The following is a 20,429-nucleotide window of genomic DNA, read 5'->3' on the forward strand; positions in this document are numbered from 1 at the left end:
TTAGTGTACAAACCTTTTAATTTTCGGTGTTTGGCGTCAGTGACATTCTTTCCCCCGTCGTGCACAAACTTTCTACCACCAGCATCACCCGTTACTCTGGTTTCTGCTCCACTATTCCTCCTTGGATCAAATCTTGGGGCCGCAAGGGTATCCCCGCTCACTTTGTTTACTTCCCTCTCCAGGTTATGTTCTGGCGTGGAGATCTCCCGAACATTTCCCAACCATCTCCCCCAACTTTCTAGTTTAAAGCCCTCTTGATGAGGTCGGCGAGCCTCCATCCTAGAATTCTATTTCCCTCCTTGCTGAGATGAAGTCCATCGTGAGCAAACTTCACTTCTATTCATAGATTGGATGAGGAAAACAAGCTTTGCTGCTTTTTCTACTCCCAAATGGTTTCTCAGCTTTGAATGAATTAGTTCTAGAAGTAAGGTAGTTTAATCAACTGAAATGAAGAAAATAATCCCTGCAACTGCAGAAGAGGCTCCTGCTGCTGACAAAAGCTGGTTTAGCACTTCCAACAAACTCTGGTTCCATGGACTTAGCTAGTGATTTCCACCAGCTTCTGTCAGTAGTAGCCTCTTCTGCAGGTACAGAGAGAATATTTTCTTCATTTTAGTTTATTCAACTAGTTCAGTTCAAAGACTAGCTCACCGAAAGTTGAGAAACCACTTGAGAGTTGAAAACACCCTGAAATAGCTCAGGACAGGTTCATTTTATACCTTTATGTTTAGAGTATTTTCTGTTACATTTCAGTTCCTGCACAGACCAATAACTAAAGGATAGGTTGTTAGAGAATGTCAGGCAATGATTTATACTAACAGTAAGTCACATGTCTGTGACACAAGGAGCTGTGAGATTGAAGCCATTCTATCTAGAAGACACAGAAGAATATTATTGCCAAGTGTCTAAAACTATCGTCTTCTTAATTTAGATTAATTTGAAAAATAGTTATTTCATGCGCAAATGTCCTCTAGTCATTAGGAGAGCAGAACAATGATACCTACTGTCAGGTTCCTTTACTGCAAAACTGGGCCCCAAGTTTTTCTACAGGGCAACATTTGTGTTGCTTTGTAGAGGAAGGCCTTTCCCAAAGCAGTGTCTACTCTCACAAAGAAAAGTACCTTTCTGAAAGTGCCCTGCTCAGAAAGAGGAGCTTCTGCACTAAGTGGGTAATTTCACAAAGATCCTTTTTTGTGTGTGAAATAAACCACTGCTGGTCTGGAGATGCTTCCTGAACCCCCAAATACTTGGAAGTGAACAGAGATCCACAGAACACACACACAGCTTTAGCTCTGCTCTAGTGAGGATGTCAGTCCAACAAGCACCCTGTTTCCCAAATATTAGTGAACTGTGCAGAACTGTGTAGAAAGGAGTGAGAGATACAGAGAGAGAAAGCATGTGCATACATCCAGTTTCTCATGGCAGGGAATTGGGGATGTGGCACTAGAAGGCTGGCATCCTTAGAGGCTGTGGTATAATGAACTAATGAGTCATTAGCATTACTTGCCGGAGTATCTCCAGTTTGCAGGTTGCATGTTTCAATCCTTCACAAAGCTGCTGCACTCCTAAATATCCCAGTTTATTTATCTCCAGGTCCAGCTCTCTCAGAGTCTGGTTGGTGCTGAGAACACAGGAAAGACCCTGACAACAAGCAGCCGTGAGCATGCAGTAAGACAACCTGCAGCAGGCAGAGATTTAGGAGAGAGTTAGGGTTGGAAACCATCCTTTTCTTTACCTAATTCATTACTGTAACCGCCTGGTAAAGGAAAATGAAATCTGTCAGATATTAAATGGACAATAGAGAGGACCTATGATCACTTATGAATGGCAGAGACACACTTTAAAAATAGGCAAAGATTAAAGAAAATGCATCTTGTATAGGGACATGAATTCAAACAAAGAGAACTAAGTATTTATCCTTACAAATATCAAACATTATAAGCAAAGTGTTTATAAAATTATACAAATAAATGTCCATGTGGTGATGCCTCTTCATCAGGTTCTGGACACTAACAATGAAAGTAATGATATTACAGGTGTTTGGAATTGTTTCTAGGTGGGATGGATTAAATCTAAATAGTGTCCAGAATAACACTGAGACCCCAAAACCACACCTCTACTTCACCTTCCAGCTTCTGTAAGGGAGTAGTCTCAAATGCACCTTTATGGGTTATGGGAGGATGTCCCACCTCCTATGGCTCCTTATCTTCACACCTACAAGGGTGAAAGTGATCGGGCAGGGCAGAGAATTATCTTCTCTCTTTCCTACATGCCTTGTGGTATGGGATGTCCTAGCGATACCTCTGATTCAGGTGACCACCCACAGCACAAGGGTTGGATTAGCGCCGCTAGATCTGGCCTTAATCCTCATTAGCTGTTTCTTTCATTTATTCAAGATGTCAAACCAGTTACTAACTTTGGGGCACGCCAAGGAGAGAGACCTGTCAAATGAACTATTGATTGTCACCACAATCCTCCATAACCCATGAGGGCAGGGGACTGGACTCGATGACCTCTCGAGGTCCCTTCCAGTCCTAGAGTCTATGAGTCTATAACCAGGAAGTTCTGTGCTCAGAATTTCAGCCCCCAAAACCTTATTTCCATAATTACCCTTTGCAGCAGAATATACCCCTGTATTCACACCCTACACTGTAATGATCTTTGTACAAAGTGTGTCATTTGAAAACTCATAATTTGATGGTCAGTTTTTTCCTGATAAAATATGTGTGTCAACATTGTATGTAAAGTTATAAGATTTCCCTGTATGCTTTCATTAACCCATGTTCCAAACCTTAGAGACCTGCCCAAACAGAAGCTGGGAAACAGGTCTGTCTTAAACAAAGTAATTGTGCTCTGCTTAATTTGCATTTAAGCGGTAAACAGAGTAATCAAGCAGAAAGGAAAGACAAAGGAAACTCAAACAGGTGAAAAAACCAGCAGAGAACATCCTTCCACATAGACTCTTTTTTTCCTAGTGCACAGCTGGAAAGGTTTCTGAATGGAGGGATTGAACCTAAACAAAGGAGGGACAAACACCCCAAGGCACTCCTCTCCATCTCCATGCCCATCTGATTCACTGCACCTAAAGCAATGAAGGAAACATTCGTTGAACTCTGGGACAAGGTGTCCTGATCGACAGAGTTTGGTCAGTAAGACTGCTGGAAGCATGTGGTGAGAAATTTTGCTTGAATCTGATAAAGTTTGTTAAGTTAGGTAATAGTAAATATTATTTTTCTTGTAACCATTTATGACTTTCATGCCTCATTACTTGTATTCACTTAAAATCTCTCTTTGTAGTTCATAAACTTATTTTATTGTTTTATTTAATCCAATGTGTTTAAACTGAAGTGCCTGGGTAACTCCATTTGGGGTGAGAAGTTGTGTGCATACAAATATATTAAAGCAATGACGGACATAAAATAACTTGAATTGTCCAGGAGAGGGCTGGGTAGTACAGGACGTATATCTCTGGAGGAAAATCTAAGACTGGAGATGTGTTGAGGTCACCCTGCAGTATAACCAAGGCTGGTGAGAGCCAGAGTGTAACCAAAGTGTGGCTGGCAGGCTGCAGTTACACCCAAAGACACAGGGTGTGACTTGCATTCTGAAAGGCTGTTTGTGAGCAGCCCAGGTGAAAGCAAGACATTGTAAGGCACCCAAGGTTGCAGGGCAGAGGTGACATCTGCTCATTAGTTCATAGACTATCAGGGTTGGAAGGGACCGCAGGAGGTCATCTAGTCCAACCCCCTGCTCAAAGCAGGACCAATCCCCAGACAGATCTTTACCCCAGATCCCTAAATGGCCCCCTCAAGGATTTAACTCACAGTCCTGGGTTTAGCAGACCAATGCTCAAACCACTGAGCTACCCCTCCCCCCAAAAATGAAGGTCATTGAGTCCAGCTTCCTGCCTTCACTAGCAGACTAAGTATTGATCTTGCCCCAGATCCCTAAGTGGCCCCCTCAAGGATTAAACTTACAACCCTGTGTTTAGCAGGCCAGTGCTCAAACCACTAAGCTATTCCACTCCCTCCTCCTCCCTCTACTTTGGATTGTATCCTGGTATGTCACACCCTTTCTGCACCCTTCTCAGTTCTTTAACATCATTTATAAAACGGAACCCAGAAAAATGCACAGCATCCACAGGCTGTCTGCAATGAGTCACATATAAATAGATTGGAGAGTGAAGCAGAACTCCACTTACTGGAAGATTGTAAAGGGGACCAGCAACTACTTACACTAGTTTTTGCAGTTTGCAATCTGGATGTTTCAGTCCTTCACACAACAGTTTCACTCCTGCATCTCCTTGATTATTGCCTCTCAGGTCCAGCTCTTTCAAGTTTTGATTTGTACTGAGAACTGAAGCAAGCTGCTTGCAGTCAGAGTTATTGATACAACAGTTTCTCAACCTACAAGAGACAGGGAAAAACAGAGAGAATTGTTTGCTTGCTTCTCAAAAATTCACTGAATTCATTAGTGTTTCTCTCCTTCTGAATTATAGCACTATGATAATTCTATAAGAGTGGTGGCAGCCACCCCATAGTTAAAGTGAACTTTGTAACACAATGCCTCCAGGAGCATTTATTTTTCAAACATTTATTTATAACTTTTATTTTTCAAACATTTAACTAAAATGCCAAAAAACCCAAGATATAGAATATAAACATTGAACACTATTTGAATTTTTCATTGTAATTTGATGAAAATATCATTTTGCAAGAAATTTACAAACTATACTACACTCTGTGACCTGCCCTTTGGCCATGTTGTCACTCCTTATGTGTTGATTATTAGAATCAGTAATATACCAGGAACGTTTGTTTATGGAACATTTTATAACTTTTTAGCTAGACCAGAAAATATGTGCACCAAAGCGATTCTGCAGAATTTGACAACAAATCTGCAGCAGCATGAATACTGTTATTCACTTAACACTTCTGGAGACAGAAAAATAAAGAAAGAAAAGACAAACTGACTGGCTCAACAAACCATCAACCTCCCCTGTAGTCTAAGAGAAAGTTCCCTGAGTTGCGAAGATCTAGAGTTCAACTCTCACCTTCTAACTGTTGTTTAAATTCCAGTGCAATTATTATTGACTAACCTAGAAGACACTTAGGGAAGAGCTATTGAACTTTAACAGTGACCATTGCCAGAATAACTCCCGAGGTGGGAGGGTAAGATGTATTGCTCTATTAATATAAAAACAGATGACATCACTGCTAACGGGTTGCATTAGAATACAAGTTTGATGTAGCTGGGGTACATATTGCTTTTAGGTATCTACTAGAAATGGAAGTGAAAGCCTTACATTCATAGACTTTATGGTCAGAAGGGACCATCATGATCATCTAGTCTGACCTCCTGCACAACGCAGGCGGCAAGATCTCCTCCACTCCAGAAATAGACCCCCTAACCTTTGGCTGAGTTACTGAAGTCCTCAAATCATAGTTTAAAGACTTCAAATTACAGATAATTCATCATTTACACTAGTTTAGATCTGTAAGTGACCTGTGCCCCATGCTGCAGAGGAAGGCAAAAAACCACCAGGGTCTTGGCCAATCTGACCTGGGGGAAAATTCCTTCCCGACCCCAAATATGGTGATCAGTTAGACCCCGAGCCTGTTGGCAAGACCCGCCAGGCAGATACCTGAGAAAGAATTCTCTGTAGTAACTCAGAGCCCTCCCCATTTAGTGTCCTGTGTCCAGCAGTTGGGGATTTTTGCTGCTGGCAGTCACTGATGGGCCACACACCATTGTAGGAAATCTCATCATACCATCCCCCCCATAAACTTATCCAGCTCAGTGTTGAAGCCAGTTAATTTTTTTGCCCCCATATCTCCCCTCGCTTTCTTTGGTTAGGCTAAACAAGCCAAGCTCTTTGAATCTTCTCTCATAAGAGAGGTTTTCCATTCCAAGGATCATCCTAGTAGCCCTTCTCTGCACCTGTTCCAGTTTGAATTATTTTTTCTTAAACATAGCAGACCAGAACTGCACACACACTGTTCCAGATGAGGTCTCATCAGTGCCTTGTACGAACATTCTACGTCTTTACTGGAAATACATCGCCTGATGCATCCTAGGACTGCATTAGCCTTTTTCACAGCTGTGTCGTAGTCACAGATCATAGTCATGCTGTGACCAACCAATACACCCAGGTCTTTCTCCTCCTCTGTCACTTCCAACTGATAAGTCCCCAGCTTATAGCAAAAATTCTTGTTGTTAGTCCCTAAATGCCTGACCTTGCATTTTGCACTATTAAATATAATCTCATTTATATTACTTCAGATTACAAACTCATCCAGATCTTCTTGTATGACATTCTGGTCCTCCTCTGTACTGGCAATACCTCCTGGCTTTGTTTGTCTGCAAATGTTATTAGTATACTCTCACTTTTTGTGCCAAGGTCAGTAATAAAAATATTAAATAAGATGGGTCTCAAGAACAATCCCTGAAGAACTCCACTAGTAACCACCCCACAGCTTGACAGTTCACCTTTCAGTACGACCTGTTGTCATCACCCCTTTAACCAGTTCCTTATTCACCTTTCAATTCTCATATTAATCCCCATCTTCGCCAATTTAACTAATTTCCCATGTGGAATTGAATCAAATGCTTTACTGAAATCCAGGCAGATTAGATCTATTGCATTTCCTTTGTCTAAAAAAATCAGTTCTCTTCTCAAAGAAGTGGATCAGGTTGATCTGGCACAATCTACCTTTTGTAAAACCATGTTGTATTTTATCCATGTCCTTAACTACTTTCTCTTTCAAAATTTGTTCCAAGACCTTGCATACAATTGAGGTCAACTAACAGAACTGTAGTTTCCTGGATCACTTGTTTTCCCTTTTTTGAAAATTGGAACTATATTAGCAATTCTCCAATCATAGGATATGATCCTTGAGTTTATGGATTCATTAAAAATCTTTGCTATTGGGCTTGCAATTCATGTGCAAGTTCCTTTAATATTCTTGGATGGATATTACCCGGCCCCCCTGATTTAGTCCCATTGAGCTGTCTGAGTTTGGCTTCCACCTCAGATGTGATCATTTCTACCTCCATATCCTTGTTGCCATTGGCCACCCTGCCACTACCTCTAAGATCTTCATTAGTCTCATTAAATACTGAGGCAAAGTATTTGTTTAGCTGTTGGGCCAGGCCTAGATAATCTTCAATCTCCACCCCATCCTCAGTGCTTAGTGATCCCACTTCTTCTTTCCTTGTTTTCTTCTTATTTATATGGCTAGAGAACCTTTTACTATTGGTTTTAATTCCCCTTGCCAAGTTCCAACTCTACTTGGCTTTTGGCAGTTCTCACTTTAACCCTACACTTTTTGACGTCCAAGAGGCAGCTTTCCGTGCTGATCCCTCCTATCTTCCATTCCTTGTAGGCTTTCTGCTTTCTCTTAATCACCTGTTTGAGATGCTTGCTCATCCAGCTTGGTCTGTAACCCTTCCCTATGAATTTTTTCCCCTTGTAGAATGCCTTATGGAGTGCATTGTCTAACAATAATGTAGACAATATGAAGATGGAAAGAAATGCAGAGTATTTCCCCTTATTTTTGTTCTTTCAGCATTTGACTGATTGGCATATGTCCTTGTCATAGGTTGATTCCTCACTCTGGCATTTTGAGTGCAGAATGTGGGAGCCTGCAAGGACTTTCAAAATTAATACTGGCCACTCCAGGCTTGTATAAAACTCCCAAGGTTACAGCTTGTCTCTGACCTTGGATTGGTAGATGCTGCCACCACCCAAGTGCAGAACCCCTTTGAGAGCCCAGGAAGGTGCATTTGGGAATTCCTTCTTGTGGAGTACCCTCCTGCCCATTCACTCCCCCTCCAGTGAAGAACTGAGAAGGAAAAGAAAAAAAAAAAGAAATCAGCTGCTGCCACCAGCTAACTAAAAAACATGTGCACAAACCTCCTAAGACACAGAAATCCAATTAGCAGCAAAGAATCCTGTGGCACCTTATAGACTAACAGACGTTTTGGAGCATGAGCTTTCGTGGGTGAATACCCACTTCCTCGGATGCATGTAATGGAAATATCCAGGGGCAGGTATATATATGTGTGCTAGCAAGCAAGCTAGAGATAACGAGGTCAGTTCAATCAGGGAGGATGGGGCCCTGTTCTAGCAGTTGAGGTGTGAAAACCAAGAGAGGAGAAACTGGTTCTGTAATTGGCAAGCCATTCACAGTCTTTGTTCAATCCTGAGCTGATGGTGTCAAATTTGCAGATGAACTGAAGCTCAGCAGTTTCTCTTTGAAGTCTGGTCCTGAAGTTTTTTTGCTGCAGGATCCAATTAAATTCTTTAAAAAGGTAAATTTAATTGGAAAAAGAAAGAAAACACATCTGAAAACTCAGGATGTTAGGGATTAAACACCAACAAAAACTTTCTTGAGGTCCATCTTAAAGGTTACAAGCAAACAAAAACAAAACAAAAGCACCTGGGATTAGCACAGGGGAATCCACAAACCAAAACAAAGAAAATCCCTGACTGCATCTTTCTAACATTTCCTAATCTACTTATATACCTAGGGTTTCAAATGAGCAGTTTCTAGGTATGATATAGATGATTTCTCATACATGACTTTCAAGTTTCTTACAGCATAGGTACTATCCAGTATCTCTCGGTGTCCAAGAGAGCAAAGACACAGACCACCAGCAGTTTTTCCCAATTTGAAAAGGTACAGCTTCCTATTGGTTCCCCATGTCAGGTGCCAACTCATTTTGAACTTACCTCTTAACCCTTTACAGGTAAGGCAGTTAGGGTACAGCTGCCAAGGAGGATTCTACAGCTAACTGAATGGTTGGGGAGTTACACAAGGATGCTATCCCCCTCATTTATCAGAGTCCTGCTGTAATCTTAACTGTAATCTGTACAGTAATGAATCTGAACCTGTAATGAATGGTCTGTTCAGATGTTTTGAAGGATCAGATGCTCAGGTAAAGGCACAGGAATTCTTGTTTCCTTTGATGAAATACCCTTTCAGCTCTTAAGGTTTTGTCTTTTCAAAAACTCAATAAAGCCTTTAAAGAAAAAAGTAGTTATATTAATGAAATTATATACTGGAGAATTTAATTACACAAGTCTGGAAATTCAGACATACAGTACAGTATGTTACAATTGGGCCTTTCTTTATATTGCTCATACAACACTGGGGAGTTTGTCTTAAAATGTATCAGGGACAATTGAGGAGGAGGAAGAAATGAAAACAAGTTATAGCCAAGAACTTCCTGAGGGTTCCTCTTCTTCTTCCTCCCAGGATGATAATTGGACATCACCCTTTAACCACCATTTGATCAAGAGCAGTTTTTAGGCTGTTCTGGGACACACTGCTACAGCTCTAGAAACCAAGGCAGCAACAGTCTAGGAAAATATCACCAGCTTTTCGCTACGTGGGAACTGCCCTAGAGAAGGAAGGTGGCTCTCCCTGTTATTTAACAAGGGTTTTTTTTTCAAGTCAACAAGCGCCTCATCACTAGACATTTGAGTCAATAGGAGTCTTTCCACTTCAATGGGTGCTGGTTTGGAGCTTAAAGGAGTTAGTTATCATAGATGACCATGGCTATGGTAGAGCTCTGCCTCAGGAAGGAGGTCACCTGTGGAACTCAGGAGATTTGCAGGAGAAAGTTGGGAGTAGAGAGGAGCCTCTCTCTTCACACTATATCCCCAAATCCTCCCTGTCCTAGAGGCTACTGGTATAAATCTTCATCTTCTAATCTGGCTAATCACCAGCTAGATTGTTGGTAGAGAGGTTGCAGAGTCTGACTACAGCCTGCAAAGAACGCTTCGTACATGGCAGCCCTAGTGTGGTTGAAGCATGTAACGTATGCTGGCCAAATCCTAACCTGCCCCAACTCCTCTCAGTTATACATCCCCTCCCTGCTATCTTCTCTCTCACAATAAATTATAACAGTGATATTGGAGCTTAATGCTGTGGGGACATTTTCAGTCTTAGCCTCTGTTTTCACTTATTCATAACTTTTATAACATTTATTCTTTGGGGGCTGAATATTTTATGCTTCTCAAACCCAGGGGGAATTTGTTTGAAAATGTGGTCAGAGTCCATTAGTTTTGAATGTTGTTTCAATTTGATTTTTTATTGCATGATAAAAGGGGCCTGTATCCCTGGATAGGCATTGTTTATGTTTTGTAGAACACCAAATAAATACCCAGGGGAAAATGTGATAAACAGACTTGTGGACATGCTTTCTTTGTGCTCAGATACATAGAATACAGCTGAACCTGAAAACTTTAAACTGCTTGTAGACATGGGGCCAGATTTTCAAAATTGCTCAGCACTTGCTGTGTACCCAGCATGCTGAACTCTTCTGAGAAACCGGCCCTGAGGAACTAACGAGGACAAGAACTTTTGAGAGGTCTGAGGGAGTTTACTTTAAACAAATAAAGATGCCTTAGTGTAGCACTGGGAGCTCACATTCAGCTGATTATCCACCAAGACCCTCAAGTCTTTTTCAGAGTCACTGATTCCCAGAATACAGTCCCACACCCTGTAAGTATGGCTGACATTCTTTGTTCCTAGATGTATGACCTTATATTTGCCAGTATTGAAAGGCATATTGTTTAACTGCACCCAATATATCAGGAGATACAGATTGCTCTGTACGAGTGACTTGTCCTCTTCATTATTTACCACTATCCCAATTTTTGTATATCTGCAAACTTTATCAGTAATGATTTTGTGTTTTTTTCTTGGTCATTGTTAATTCGGTTAGAATTAATTAGAATTTTAATTAGCATTGGGCCAAGAACTGAGCCCCATAGGCCCTCACTAAAAACTCACTACTAGATAATGATTCCTGTTTACAATTACATTTTGACACCCATCAGCCAATTTTTAATCCGTTTAATGTGTACCATGTTAATTTTGTATCATTCTAGTTTCTTAACCAAAATGCTGTGCAACTCTAAGTCAAATACCTTACAGAAATGTATTACATCATTGCTATTACTTTTATCAACCAAACATGCAATCTCATCAAAAAATATATTAACTTAGTTTGATAGGATCCATTTTCCATAAACTCATGTCAACATTAGTTATATTATCCTCTTTTAATTTTTGATTAATATAATCCTGTGTCAGCCATTCCATTATTCTGCCTAGGATCAATGAACCTGACAGGTTTTATAATTGTGCTCTCATGGACAATAAGTGACTTTGACTAAATGTTTAGGCACATACTAAGATGTGTTTGTTTATTTCAGTGACTGGACATTTAAATACATGCAACTCGTGCTACATTTATTTGAATGTCAACCCAAATTTAGGAAGAGAATTCATATGCAAAAACATTGGGAGCTTTTGGCGTGTGTAGATGTAATATGTATTGCAGTATTTAATGTGTAGGTATGTAAATATACATATATAAAACTAATTTGTATTCTCACATCACAAAGGTGGGTTTATTTCCATTAGCATTCTTTTGACATTTTGCTTGGTGTTTAATTTAAAGGAACCATGGGACTTCAGATATAAGCACACAGCAGCATGTGAATACTTATAATAATCTAGAAAATTGTGTTGATTTAACATTATGGCTGAGCATTTAAATGCACAGCAGGCAAAAAAATTCCCTTATTACTATTATTTATTTGTATGGCAGAAGTGCCCAGGAGCCCAGGTCATGGACCAGGACCCCATTGTGCTAGGTGCGGCAAAAACACAGAATGGCGCCCACAGTAACTTCATCCCGCTGCATAGTGCGACAGACCCAGACCAGTGGGGCACAGGAGTCTGGTAGAGGGCAAATATACTGGTCCTTGGATGAGTAGTTTTCTGTTCCCTGAGTGACCAGAGCAGGGGCTGCACTACAGTAATCAGGAACCTGCTAGAACCAATTAAGGCAGACAGGCTGATTAGATCACCTGCAGCCAATCCAGGCAGGTTAATCAGGGCACTTGGGTTTAAAAAGGAGCTCACTTCAGTTTGTGGTGTGTGTGTGAGGAGCTGGGAGCCAGAGGCACAAGGAGCTGAGAGTGCGCTACTGGAGGACTGAGGAGTACAAGCCATAGACATCAGAAGGAAGGTCTTGTGGTGAGAATAAAGAAGGTGTTTGGAGGAGGCCATGGGAAAATAGCCCAGGGAGTTGTAGCTGTCATGCAGCTGTTACAGGAGGTATTATAGACAGCTGCAATCCACAGGGCCCTGGGTTGGAACCCAGAGTAGAGGGCAGTCCCGGGTTCCCCCCAAACCTTCCAACTCCTGATCAGACACAGGAGGAGTTGACCCAGACTGTGGGTTCCACCAGAAGGGACAATCTCTGAGGTGAGCAAATCCACCAATAAGTGCAGAACCTACCAAGGTAGAGGAGGAGCTTTGTCACAATAGATACACCAAACATAAATATGACAATGTATTCAAAATACTAACTATGCACACCAGCTTTCAGTTATGCTCACAATAGGAACTATTGGCCAGATCCTTCAGTATGGTGGAGATCTAATCCATGCAGCTTGTCGAAGGAACCAGGGCAAAGGTTGACTCTGAGCTACCATTACAGTCTTTTGACATCTGGGTTTGCCCTGTGCAAGTAAGAGCATCCTCAGAACCTTGTGGGCAGCTCTGCTGGCCAGAACTGTCAGGGTGCAGTGCACTGTGATTATGCATTTTCCCCTGGCCTTGCCTACACAGGGGCTTGAGCAAGCTATATCTCTATGCCTCCCAGGGATTCCCTCATGCCAGAAGAATCCACAGCTGCCCTGTTAGGGGCTTTATGGCCCATTTATGCCACTGAAATGATATAAAGGTGCCAAACCAGGATCAAGGATCTGGCCTCATAATTTTTACTTTCTTATGTTTGCTATGTGTGAAATTACCACTATAATGTTGCATTAATGGCGTTTTGCATTGAATATAAACCTGATTTTTTCAAACCACTACTCATATTACTTATCCATAAGCCTCTTTCTTACTCTGGTGTAATGGAGTAGACTCTAGGACCCCGTATATGCTAGGGAGGAAGTGCTCTTCTGCTGCATTCCTTTAATGTCAGCTGCCAGACTCCTGAATAAAGATACAGAGTAATATGTACTGACAGGTGGCTCCTATTACATCCAGCACAGAAAAAAGGTTGGAATGTTTCTGTGAGACAGAGGGAACAAGGTGCTGGGGCTGAAGGGTCACGTGGAAAAAGCCCTAGGAAAATCCACACTCAGAAGAAAGCTTAGACTGAATTTTTGTTTGTTTGTTATTTTGTAAGTTACTAATAAATGCAAATGCCAGGAGAGGGAAAAGTTTGGGTGGTCCTTTGGTCCAAATTCTCTGCTGCTGTGAATGGGTGAAGCGCCATTGACTTCAAAAAAGTTTTGCTCATTTACACTAGCAGAGGATTTGGCCCAGTGTGCATATACTTTGCTCATGGCAGGTTGGGAACTCTATCTACTTACACATAATTACCTATTAAGACACTCTTAAGAACATAAGAATGGCCATACGGGGTCAGACCAAAGGTCCATCTCCCCAGTTCTAGCATATTCTTGATGTTATGTAGCACCCAGAATAGCAGGCAATATTTTGAGTGTGGCACCAAAAATAGTGGGCAATATTTTGGGCACTTACTGGAGAATTGTAAAGTAAAACAGCAGTTACTTACACTAGCTTCTGTAGCATACAGTTGGAGTGTTTCAATCCTTCACACAGGAGACTCAGTCCTTCATTCATCATACTACTCCGAAAACTATTACCTCTCAGATCCAGCTCTGTCAGCATCTGCTTTGCACTAAGAAGTGAGGTGAGATTCTTATAATCCTCATAATTGAGCTGGAACCATGGAAACCTGGAGGAGATTGAAAAGAACAGAGAGGTGATTGGCTAGTTCTAAACAATCTGGAGAGTTCACTTCAGTGTGCCAAATTCATGTGAACCAAATTCATCACCAGTCTATATTCATTGTGTTCAGTAGAATTACATCAAGGAAGGAGTTGGCCATGTGTTGTTTCAATAGATTCTTTTATCCAAAACAATAAAAATACAACAATAGTATAATGAGTGTTTAAATAAATGAAATGATCCCTGAAAGAACACTGGTTAAGGCACAGGGAATAAATGCTGTAGAGATGCCATGTGTAGCCAATGATTTTAGCTTAGTATTCATTTATTGTGTGATACTATAATTAATCAGTGTTATACTACCTATATTCATTGTATGTTAATCAGAGTTGATTTGTAGGATTATAAATCACAGGTGCCAGACTTATCAATGTGCCGGGGATGCTTGACCCCCTGGCCCTGCCCCTACTCCATCCCTTCCCCCAAGGCCCCACTCCGCCCCTGCCCCACCTCTTCCCACTCCCACTCCCACTCCACCCCTGCCCGACCTCTTCCTGCCTTGTTCCTCCCCCCTGCCCCCAAAGCCTCCTGCACACCGCAAAACAGTTGATCGTGATGGGTGGGAGGCATGGGGAGGGAGAGATGGGGAGGTGCTGATTGGTGAGGCTTGCTGGCAGGCAAGGAAGCATTGGCAGGAGAGGGAGCCTGCTGGAGCATTTTTTCGCAGTGGGCCAGCCCCGGAGCACCCACAGAATTGGTGCCTATGATAAAAGTATAAGATTGATCAGTATTTAGAAGAACTATGTAGTTAGGGTGACCAGATGTCCTGATTTTATAGGGACAGTCTTGATATTTGGGGCTTTTTCTTATACAGGTGGCAGTTACTCCCCACTCCCTGTCCCGATTTTTCACACTTGCTATCTGGTCACCCTATATGCATTAGACATGAGTAAGACAAGCTGAAATGGAAGAAACTGTGGGATGAAGTTCATTTTCCTCTGGGTCAGAAACAGGTAATGCCGCTTCCCTTCAATCTTTCCTAAATAGGTTATAATCATTGATTTTAATATTCCAATTGTGTGGATCATCCCACCAAGTTTCAGTAATACCATCTAGATTGAATTTATGCTCATAAATGAGCAATTCCAATTCCTACTATTTATTATCCAGCTCCTGGCACTGGTGCATAGGCAATTCAATATTTTCTTTTCACGTTCTTGGTTTCTTGATGAATTTTGTTCTCAACATCTCGATTTTGTGCTAAATGAATGCTATTTTCCCTTTTTACCCTCCCCTTCTATTATAGTTTAATGCCCCTTGACTAATCTATCCAACCAATCCCTGGGAAGATTGGTCCCCCTTCTACTGAGGTGATGAAGGCCATTCAAAGTATACAGCTCCCTATTCCCAAAGAAAGTGGACCAATGTTCCACAAAACCCAAACCTCCACCCTGCACCACTTACCTAGCCAACAGTTCACTTCCAGAATCTTCTGCCTTCTGTCTTCCTTCACTTGTGGGACAGAAAGGATCTCAGATATCACTTGGACATGCTTCTTCTTCAGCACATTTCTGAGATTCCTGAAGTAACCTATTAACTATGCAATATGCCACAACACAATGTCATTAGTGCTAATATGAAACATCACCTATGGATCCTTGCTCATCAGCTTCAGAACCCAAGCCAATCTTAGAGTAAGGTCTCGTGTTTTGGCTCCTGGAAGGCAGTGCGCCATCCTGTTGTCCTCTCATCCCTCGCAGAATATTCTTTCAATTCATCTGAGTACTGAACACCCAAGAAGGATCATTTGTCATCCTTGGAGGGTAGGAGAACTCTTTGTGGGCAAGCTTAATTTTCTTACAGGTTGGGCCAAGTTGTCTTCCACAGGTGTGTCCCATACACCTCTCCATTCCCTTAGACCAGCTACACCTTGAGAACTATCTTCCACAGTTTCCATGTTGAGGATCTGGCATTGATTGGAAATTTTGAATTGTGTGGAATTCCTCCCGGTCCTCTTTTCTCTGGTGGCCACAGCCTGCCCATCCTTGTCTGTCTCCAAATGTTGTACAATGCTGCTGTGACCTCATGCCTCTGGTGGTTACAAATTGCCAGGTCTCTTTCGACTTCCTTTCTCTCTGACTCCTTGCTGGCCAGACCTTTTCTTCCTTGAACTTAAGGTACTGATGTTTCCTGAACCCGGCTACATAAGAACTTCTCAGAGTCTCTCATTTTCAATAGCATCTGTTACTAGTCCCTCCAATCCAAGAATCTTTTCCTCCAGCACTGCCATGAACTTGCACTTCATGCCCAGGAAAATTCTCTTGGCATCAGGCAGGAAAGAAAATATGGCACATCCATTGCAGGTCACCACCTTGTTCCATCACTGGCCATCTTGAAATCACATGTAGAGCTGAACCTGGAAGGAGAGCCTCTCACACACAACCCCCCACCCAGCCCCAACCACCTCCAAAATTACCCTGTTAGCTGCCTCTGTTTGCAGCTCTCAAGTTCATCTAGCAAGTGACTTTTTATACCAAGTCTCCCTGCTTAGCTCAGCTCTATCCCTACCACTAGGGAGTAAGTAACCACTCAGAGACTTCAAACATCAGGACTGATCAAAGCTGCAAGGGTCAGAACCTCATGGTTTCATGGCCCTTACCAGGACAGACCTGTCTAAACTGTTTCCTCAGGGGGCCATGGCCCAGCTACACAGCCCGTATACAGAAAACCCGCAAAGGGACCACATATCATTCACCATGTCCCACTGCCTCTTAGCCAGGAATGGCGAATTGTATGGGCCTGGGGTGCCCATGCTCCACCAATGTCGGGGCCAGGTCTTTCTCCCAGCCCCACCTGCCACCCCTTTGACTTTGATTTATGCATCATCGTTAGAGCCTGGTCCTCCTGGATTTCCAACAGTTCTGTTTTTACAGTAGATGTTTCCAAAACCATGGTTTTGGGAATCAGACAGCCGTCGTTGATCACATCAACCATGAATGGGTTTACAAGAAAGGCGAAACAGGATCTCAATTTCTACAAGTCTTCAAACCTGGCCCAAAAGTCATCAGACAGTCCTTGTAATTTACCTCTGTATTTCTCACGTTTGTGATCTTCTACTTTGATTTCAGGGAATGTGTTTACCCTACTCTTGAGATAGGTAAAGTGGTTGAAGACTCTTGACATTTTGTCTCTTTGAAGAAGCTTTACCTTGTTCTCGAAGCTGAAGACTCTCTGAGTAAGATCAGAAATAATCTTATCCTTCCCTTGGAGTTGAGAGTTTGCAGATGCTGCATAGTATCAGTGAAAAACATCAGATCCTGCATCCATTTCTCATCTTCCAGTTATGGATAGGACGTTTTCTTTTCCTGAAGGAAAGCACTGATAGGCTCCATCAATTCCACGAACCTATTTAAGATGCTGCTGGTTGATAACCACCTCACAATACAGTAGAAAGAGACGTTGTTAGGTTTGTCTTCAAGATCCAGCTCTTTGATTAAATTTTTGAACTGTTGATGAGTCTTTCCATTCAAGCGGATAAAATCAACAATTTCTAGGACCATCTTTGCAACATTTTTGTACTTGAAGTGTCTGCCTGTGAGATGATCATGGTGGATGATGAATGAAAGAGAGAAACTCCAGAAATCTGGGATTGCTTTTCAAGAGTCTGATAAGGCCTAATTCCCCCACACTTTGCAAGTGCTCCCTTCGTTGCAATACTGACAAGTTTATCCAGCAGTACATCAGCATTTGTCAATGTTTTGTCAAGTGTGTTCTTTACAGCAATACTATGGGTTGTTTCTTCTAGCACCACCAAGTCCAACATTTCTTCTTTCACTATTAGATCTGTAGAAACATAGCAAACAAATATCGCTAGTTGGGGTTTATCTCGTATATCTGTGGATTTGTCAACAGGTAGGCTGACTGCTAGAGAATTCTTCAGATCGTTTTGCATCTTTCTTGCAAAATCAGCACTGATCTGGAATATATATCTCTCCGTAATGTGGCGCGAAATTGGAATTTGCTTTATTAATCTTTGAAGTTTTGTGTTACTTGGATCTAAAATTGCAACCACTTCTGCAACGTTCTTCTTAACAAATTCTCCATCAGAATATGGATGCTTAGCACAAGCGATATTTCATGACAAAAAAAAATTAGCTTTGGTTATTTTGTCAGCTTCCTTACTCAACATCAAAGGTAGCGTCTGTTGACTATTTAGACACAATTTTAAAGTGAGTAGATTGTCTTTCCTTAATTCTGATTAGAGTATTTAGACTAAAATTATTGTGATTCATTTCGTAGTGACTGATGCTGTATGGACGACACTTGAAGATATTATGAATATCAATATTGTAAAATTGTAAAGAGTTGTCCCAGATATGTCATGTAAGGAGTTTGCAAAAATATTATAATTTTCCAGATATAATAAGCTTATTTGTGTTCTATCACCTTTGTATTGTAAGTTATATGTATGGTATATCTGTAGTTACAAACTTGTGCTGTGCATCTGGGTGACACCCCAGACAGATTAGCATTAGCACTGCCTAGTCAGCTTGATGACCCATCAAGGGACATCAGCTGTGCAACTGACTCATTGAGGCCTTGTCTACACTACCAAGTTTTGTTGTCAAAAAATGCCTTTTGGTGACAAAACAGTGAGAGCGTACACACTGCAATGGGACTTCTGTTGAAAAAAATCCCTAGTTTTGGCAACAAAAAACTTCCACCCCTTCAAGAGAATTTTGTCTTTCCCTCTCTCTTTATTGTCAGCAAACAGCCAGTGTAGACAATACGTCTTTTTTTTTTTTTTTTTTTTTTTGCTTTTAATGGCCTCCAGAAAGTGTCCCACAATTCCCATGCTGCCGCTCTGGTCAGCAGTTTGAACTCCGCTGCCCTGCAGCCAATCCGCCTGTCCCCCTTGCAAGCGCTGGGAATTTTAAATCCCATGACCTGCTTGCTGGCTCAGCATGGAGAGGTATCCTGGCATCTTCCCAGGTGAGCATGGCTGGCTATCACACCAAACTCGCTCCTGCTTGGACCACTGTGGAGCTGTTGGATCTGATCAGTATATGGGGAGAGGAGTCTGTTCAGTCACAGCTGCAAGTGACCCATAGGAATTGGGACACATGGGCAGATTTCTCAAGGTTTGTGTGAAAAGGGCTAAGATGGGGACACGCAGCAGTGCAGAATGAAGATAAAGGAGCTGAGGTTGGCGTACCATAAGATGAGAGAGGAAAACCATCACTCCAGTGGTGCACCTAAGACCTGTCGCATCTATGAAGAACTGAATGCTACCCTCAGTGGCGACCACACCTCCATAGCCAAGAGCTCCAAGGATACTTCAGAGGCTGCAGAAAGAGGAGCTAACTCAGAGGCTGTAAAAGCAGCAAAGAATCCTGTGGCACCTTATAGACTAACAAACGTTTTGGAGCATGAGCTTTCGTGGGTGAATACTCATTTCGTCAGATGCATGTAGTGGAAATTTCCAGGGGCAGGTGTGTGTGCGTATATATATATGCAAGTAAGCTAGAGATAACGAGGTTAGTTCAATCAGGGAGGATGAGGCCCTGTTCTAGCAGTTGAGGTGTGAAAACCAAGGGAGGAGAAACTGGTTTTGTAATTGGCAAGCCATTCACAGTCTTTGTTTAATCCTGAGCTGATGGTGCCAAATTTGCAGATGAACTGAAGCTCAGCAGTTTCTCTTTGAAGTCTGCTCCTGAAGTTTTTTTGCTGCAGGATGGCCACCTTAAGGTCTGCTATAGTGTGGCCAGGGAGGTTGAAGTGTTCTACAGGCTTTTGCATATTGCCATTCCTAATATCTGATTTGTGTCCATTTATCCCTTTCCATAGAGACTGTCCAGTTTGGCCGATGTACATAGCAGAGGGACATTGCTGGCATATGATGGTGTATATTACATTGGTGGGCATGCAGGTGAATGAACCGGTGATGGTGTGGCTGATCTGGTTAGGTCCTGTGATGGTGTTGCTGGTGTAGATATGTGGGCAGAATTGGCATCGAGGTTTGTTGCATGGACCACCCAGAGGCTGAAATTCTTGATGAAGAAGTGGAGGTAGAAGAGGACGTGGAACTCCCAGCAGTGTTTCCCGGTGGGGCATGCAGCCAGGAACTTTTCTCCACTCCAGAAGTGCTCTCTGGGGAGCAGGAAGCAGATGAGATGCAAGATAAGTTGCTGTGTAGGGAATCAAAAAGTGGGAGGCAGGTTGTCTTTTTATGTCAGCTGGACATTGTCTTGTGTAGCTAATCTGCGTGGCCAAGCAGGGTGTCAATGGACATCGAGATCTGCATGGAATCCTCTAGAGAGAGAGGCTCTGGAAAGTTTCCAAGAGGCAGTTGTTAATCCTCTGCCACAGATTCCAAGGGAGTGCAGTCTTGTTAGTTCCCCCATTGTAGGAACAATGTCCCATGGCATTTAGCAATCACTACAGCTGAGACCAAAGCGGCACATGGCTGAGCTGCATATAGACCGAGGTGAAAGTTGCAAGCATGCAGTAGTTGTGCCCTGGTTTCCCTGTTTGCCCGCAGCAGTGAGATGTCAGCTAGGGGGCCCACCTGTGGAAAAGTGTTGGATAATTTTAGAATGAGTTCCCTGCAAAGCTACACTGGAAGCAGTGACTGTTTTA

General features: G+C 42.2%; 1 protein-coding gene across 1 annotated transcript in view; it reads right to left on the reverse strand.

Annotated features, from left to right (window-relative positions):
- Window positions 1-20,429, reverse strand: part of LOC127051015 (NACHT, LRR and PYD domains-containing protein 12-like) — a 105,308-nt gene that overhangs the window by 43,223 nt on the left and 41,656 nt on the right. The window contains exons 7-9 of the mRNA XM_050952802.1: window positions 13,615-13,797; window positions 4,236-4,406; window positions 1,508-1,678 (exon numbers count right to left, since the gene is read on the reverse strand). Of these exons, the coding sequence (XP_050808759.1) occupies window positions 1,508-1,678; window positions 4,236-4,406; window positions 13,615-13,797 (525 nt within the window). The remainder of the gene's footprint in view (window positions 1-1,507; window positions 1,679-4,235; window positions 4,407-13,614; window positions 13,798-20,429) is intronic.

The sequence above is a fragment of the Gopherus flavomarginatus genome, chromosome 5, assembly GCF_025201925.1.
Source record: "Gopherus flavomarginatus isolate rGopFla2 chromosome 5, rGopFla2.mat.asm, whole genome shotgun sequence".
Taxonomy (NCBI): domain Eukaryota; kingdom Metazoa; phylum Chordata; order Testudines; family Testudinidae; genus Gopherus; species Gopherus flavomarginatus.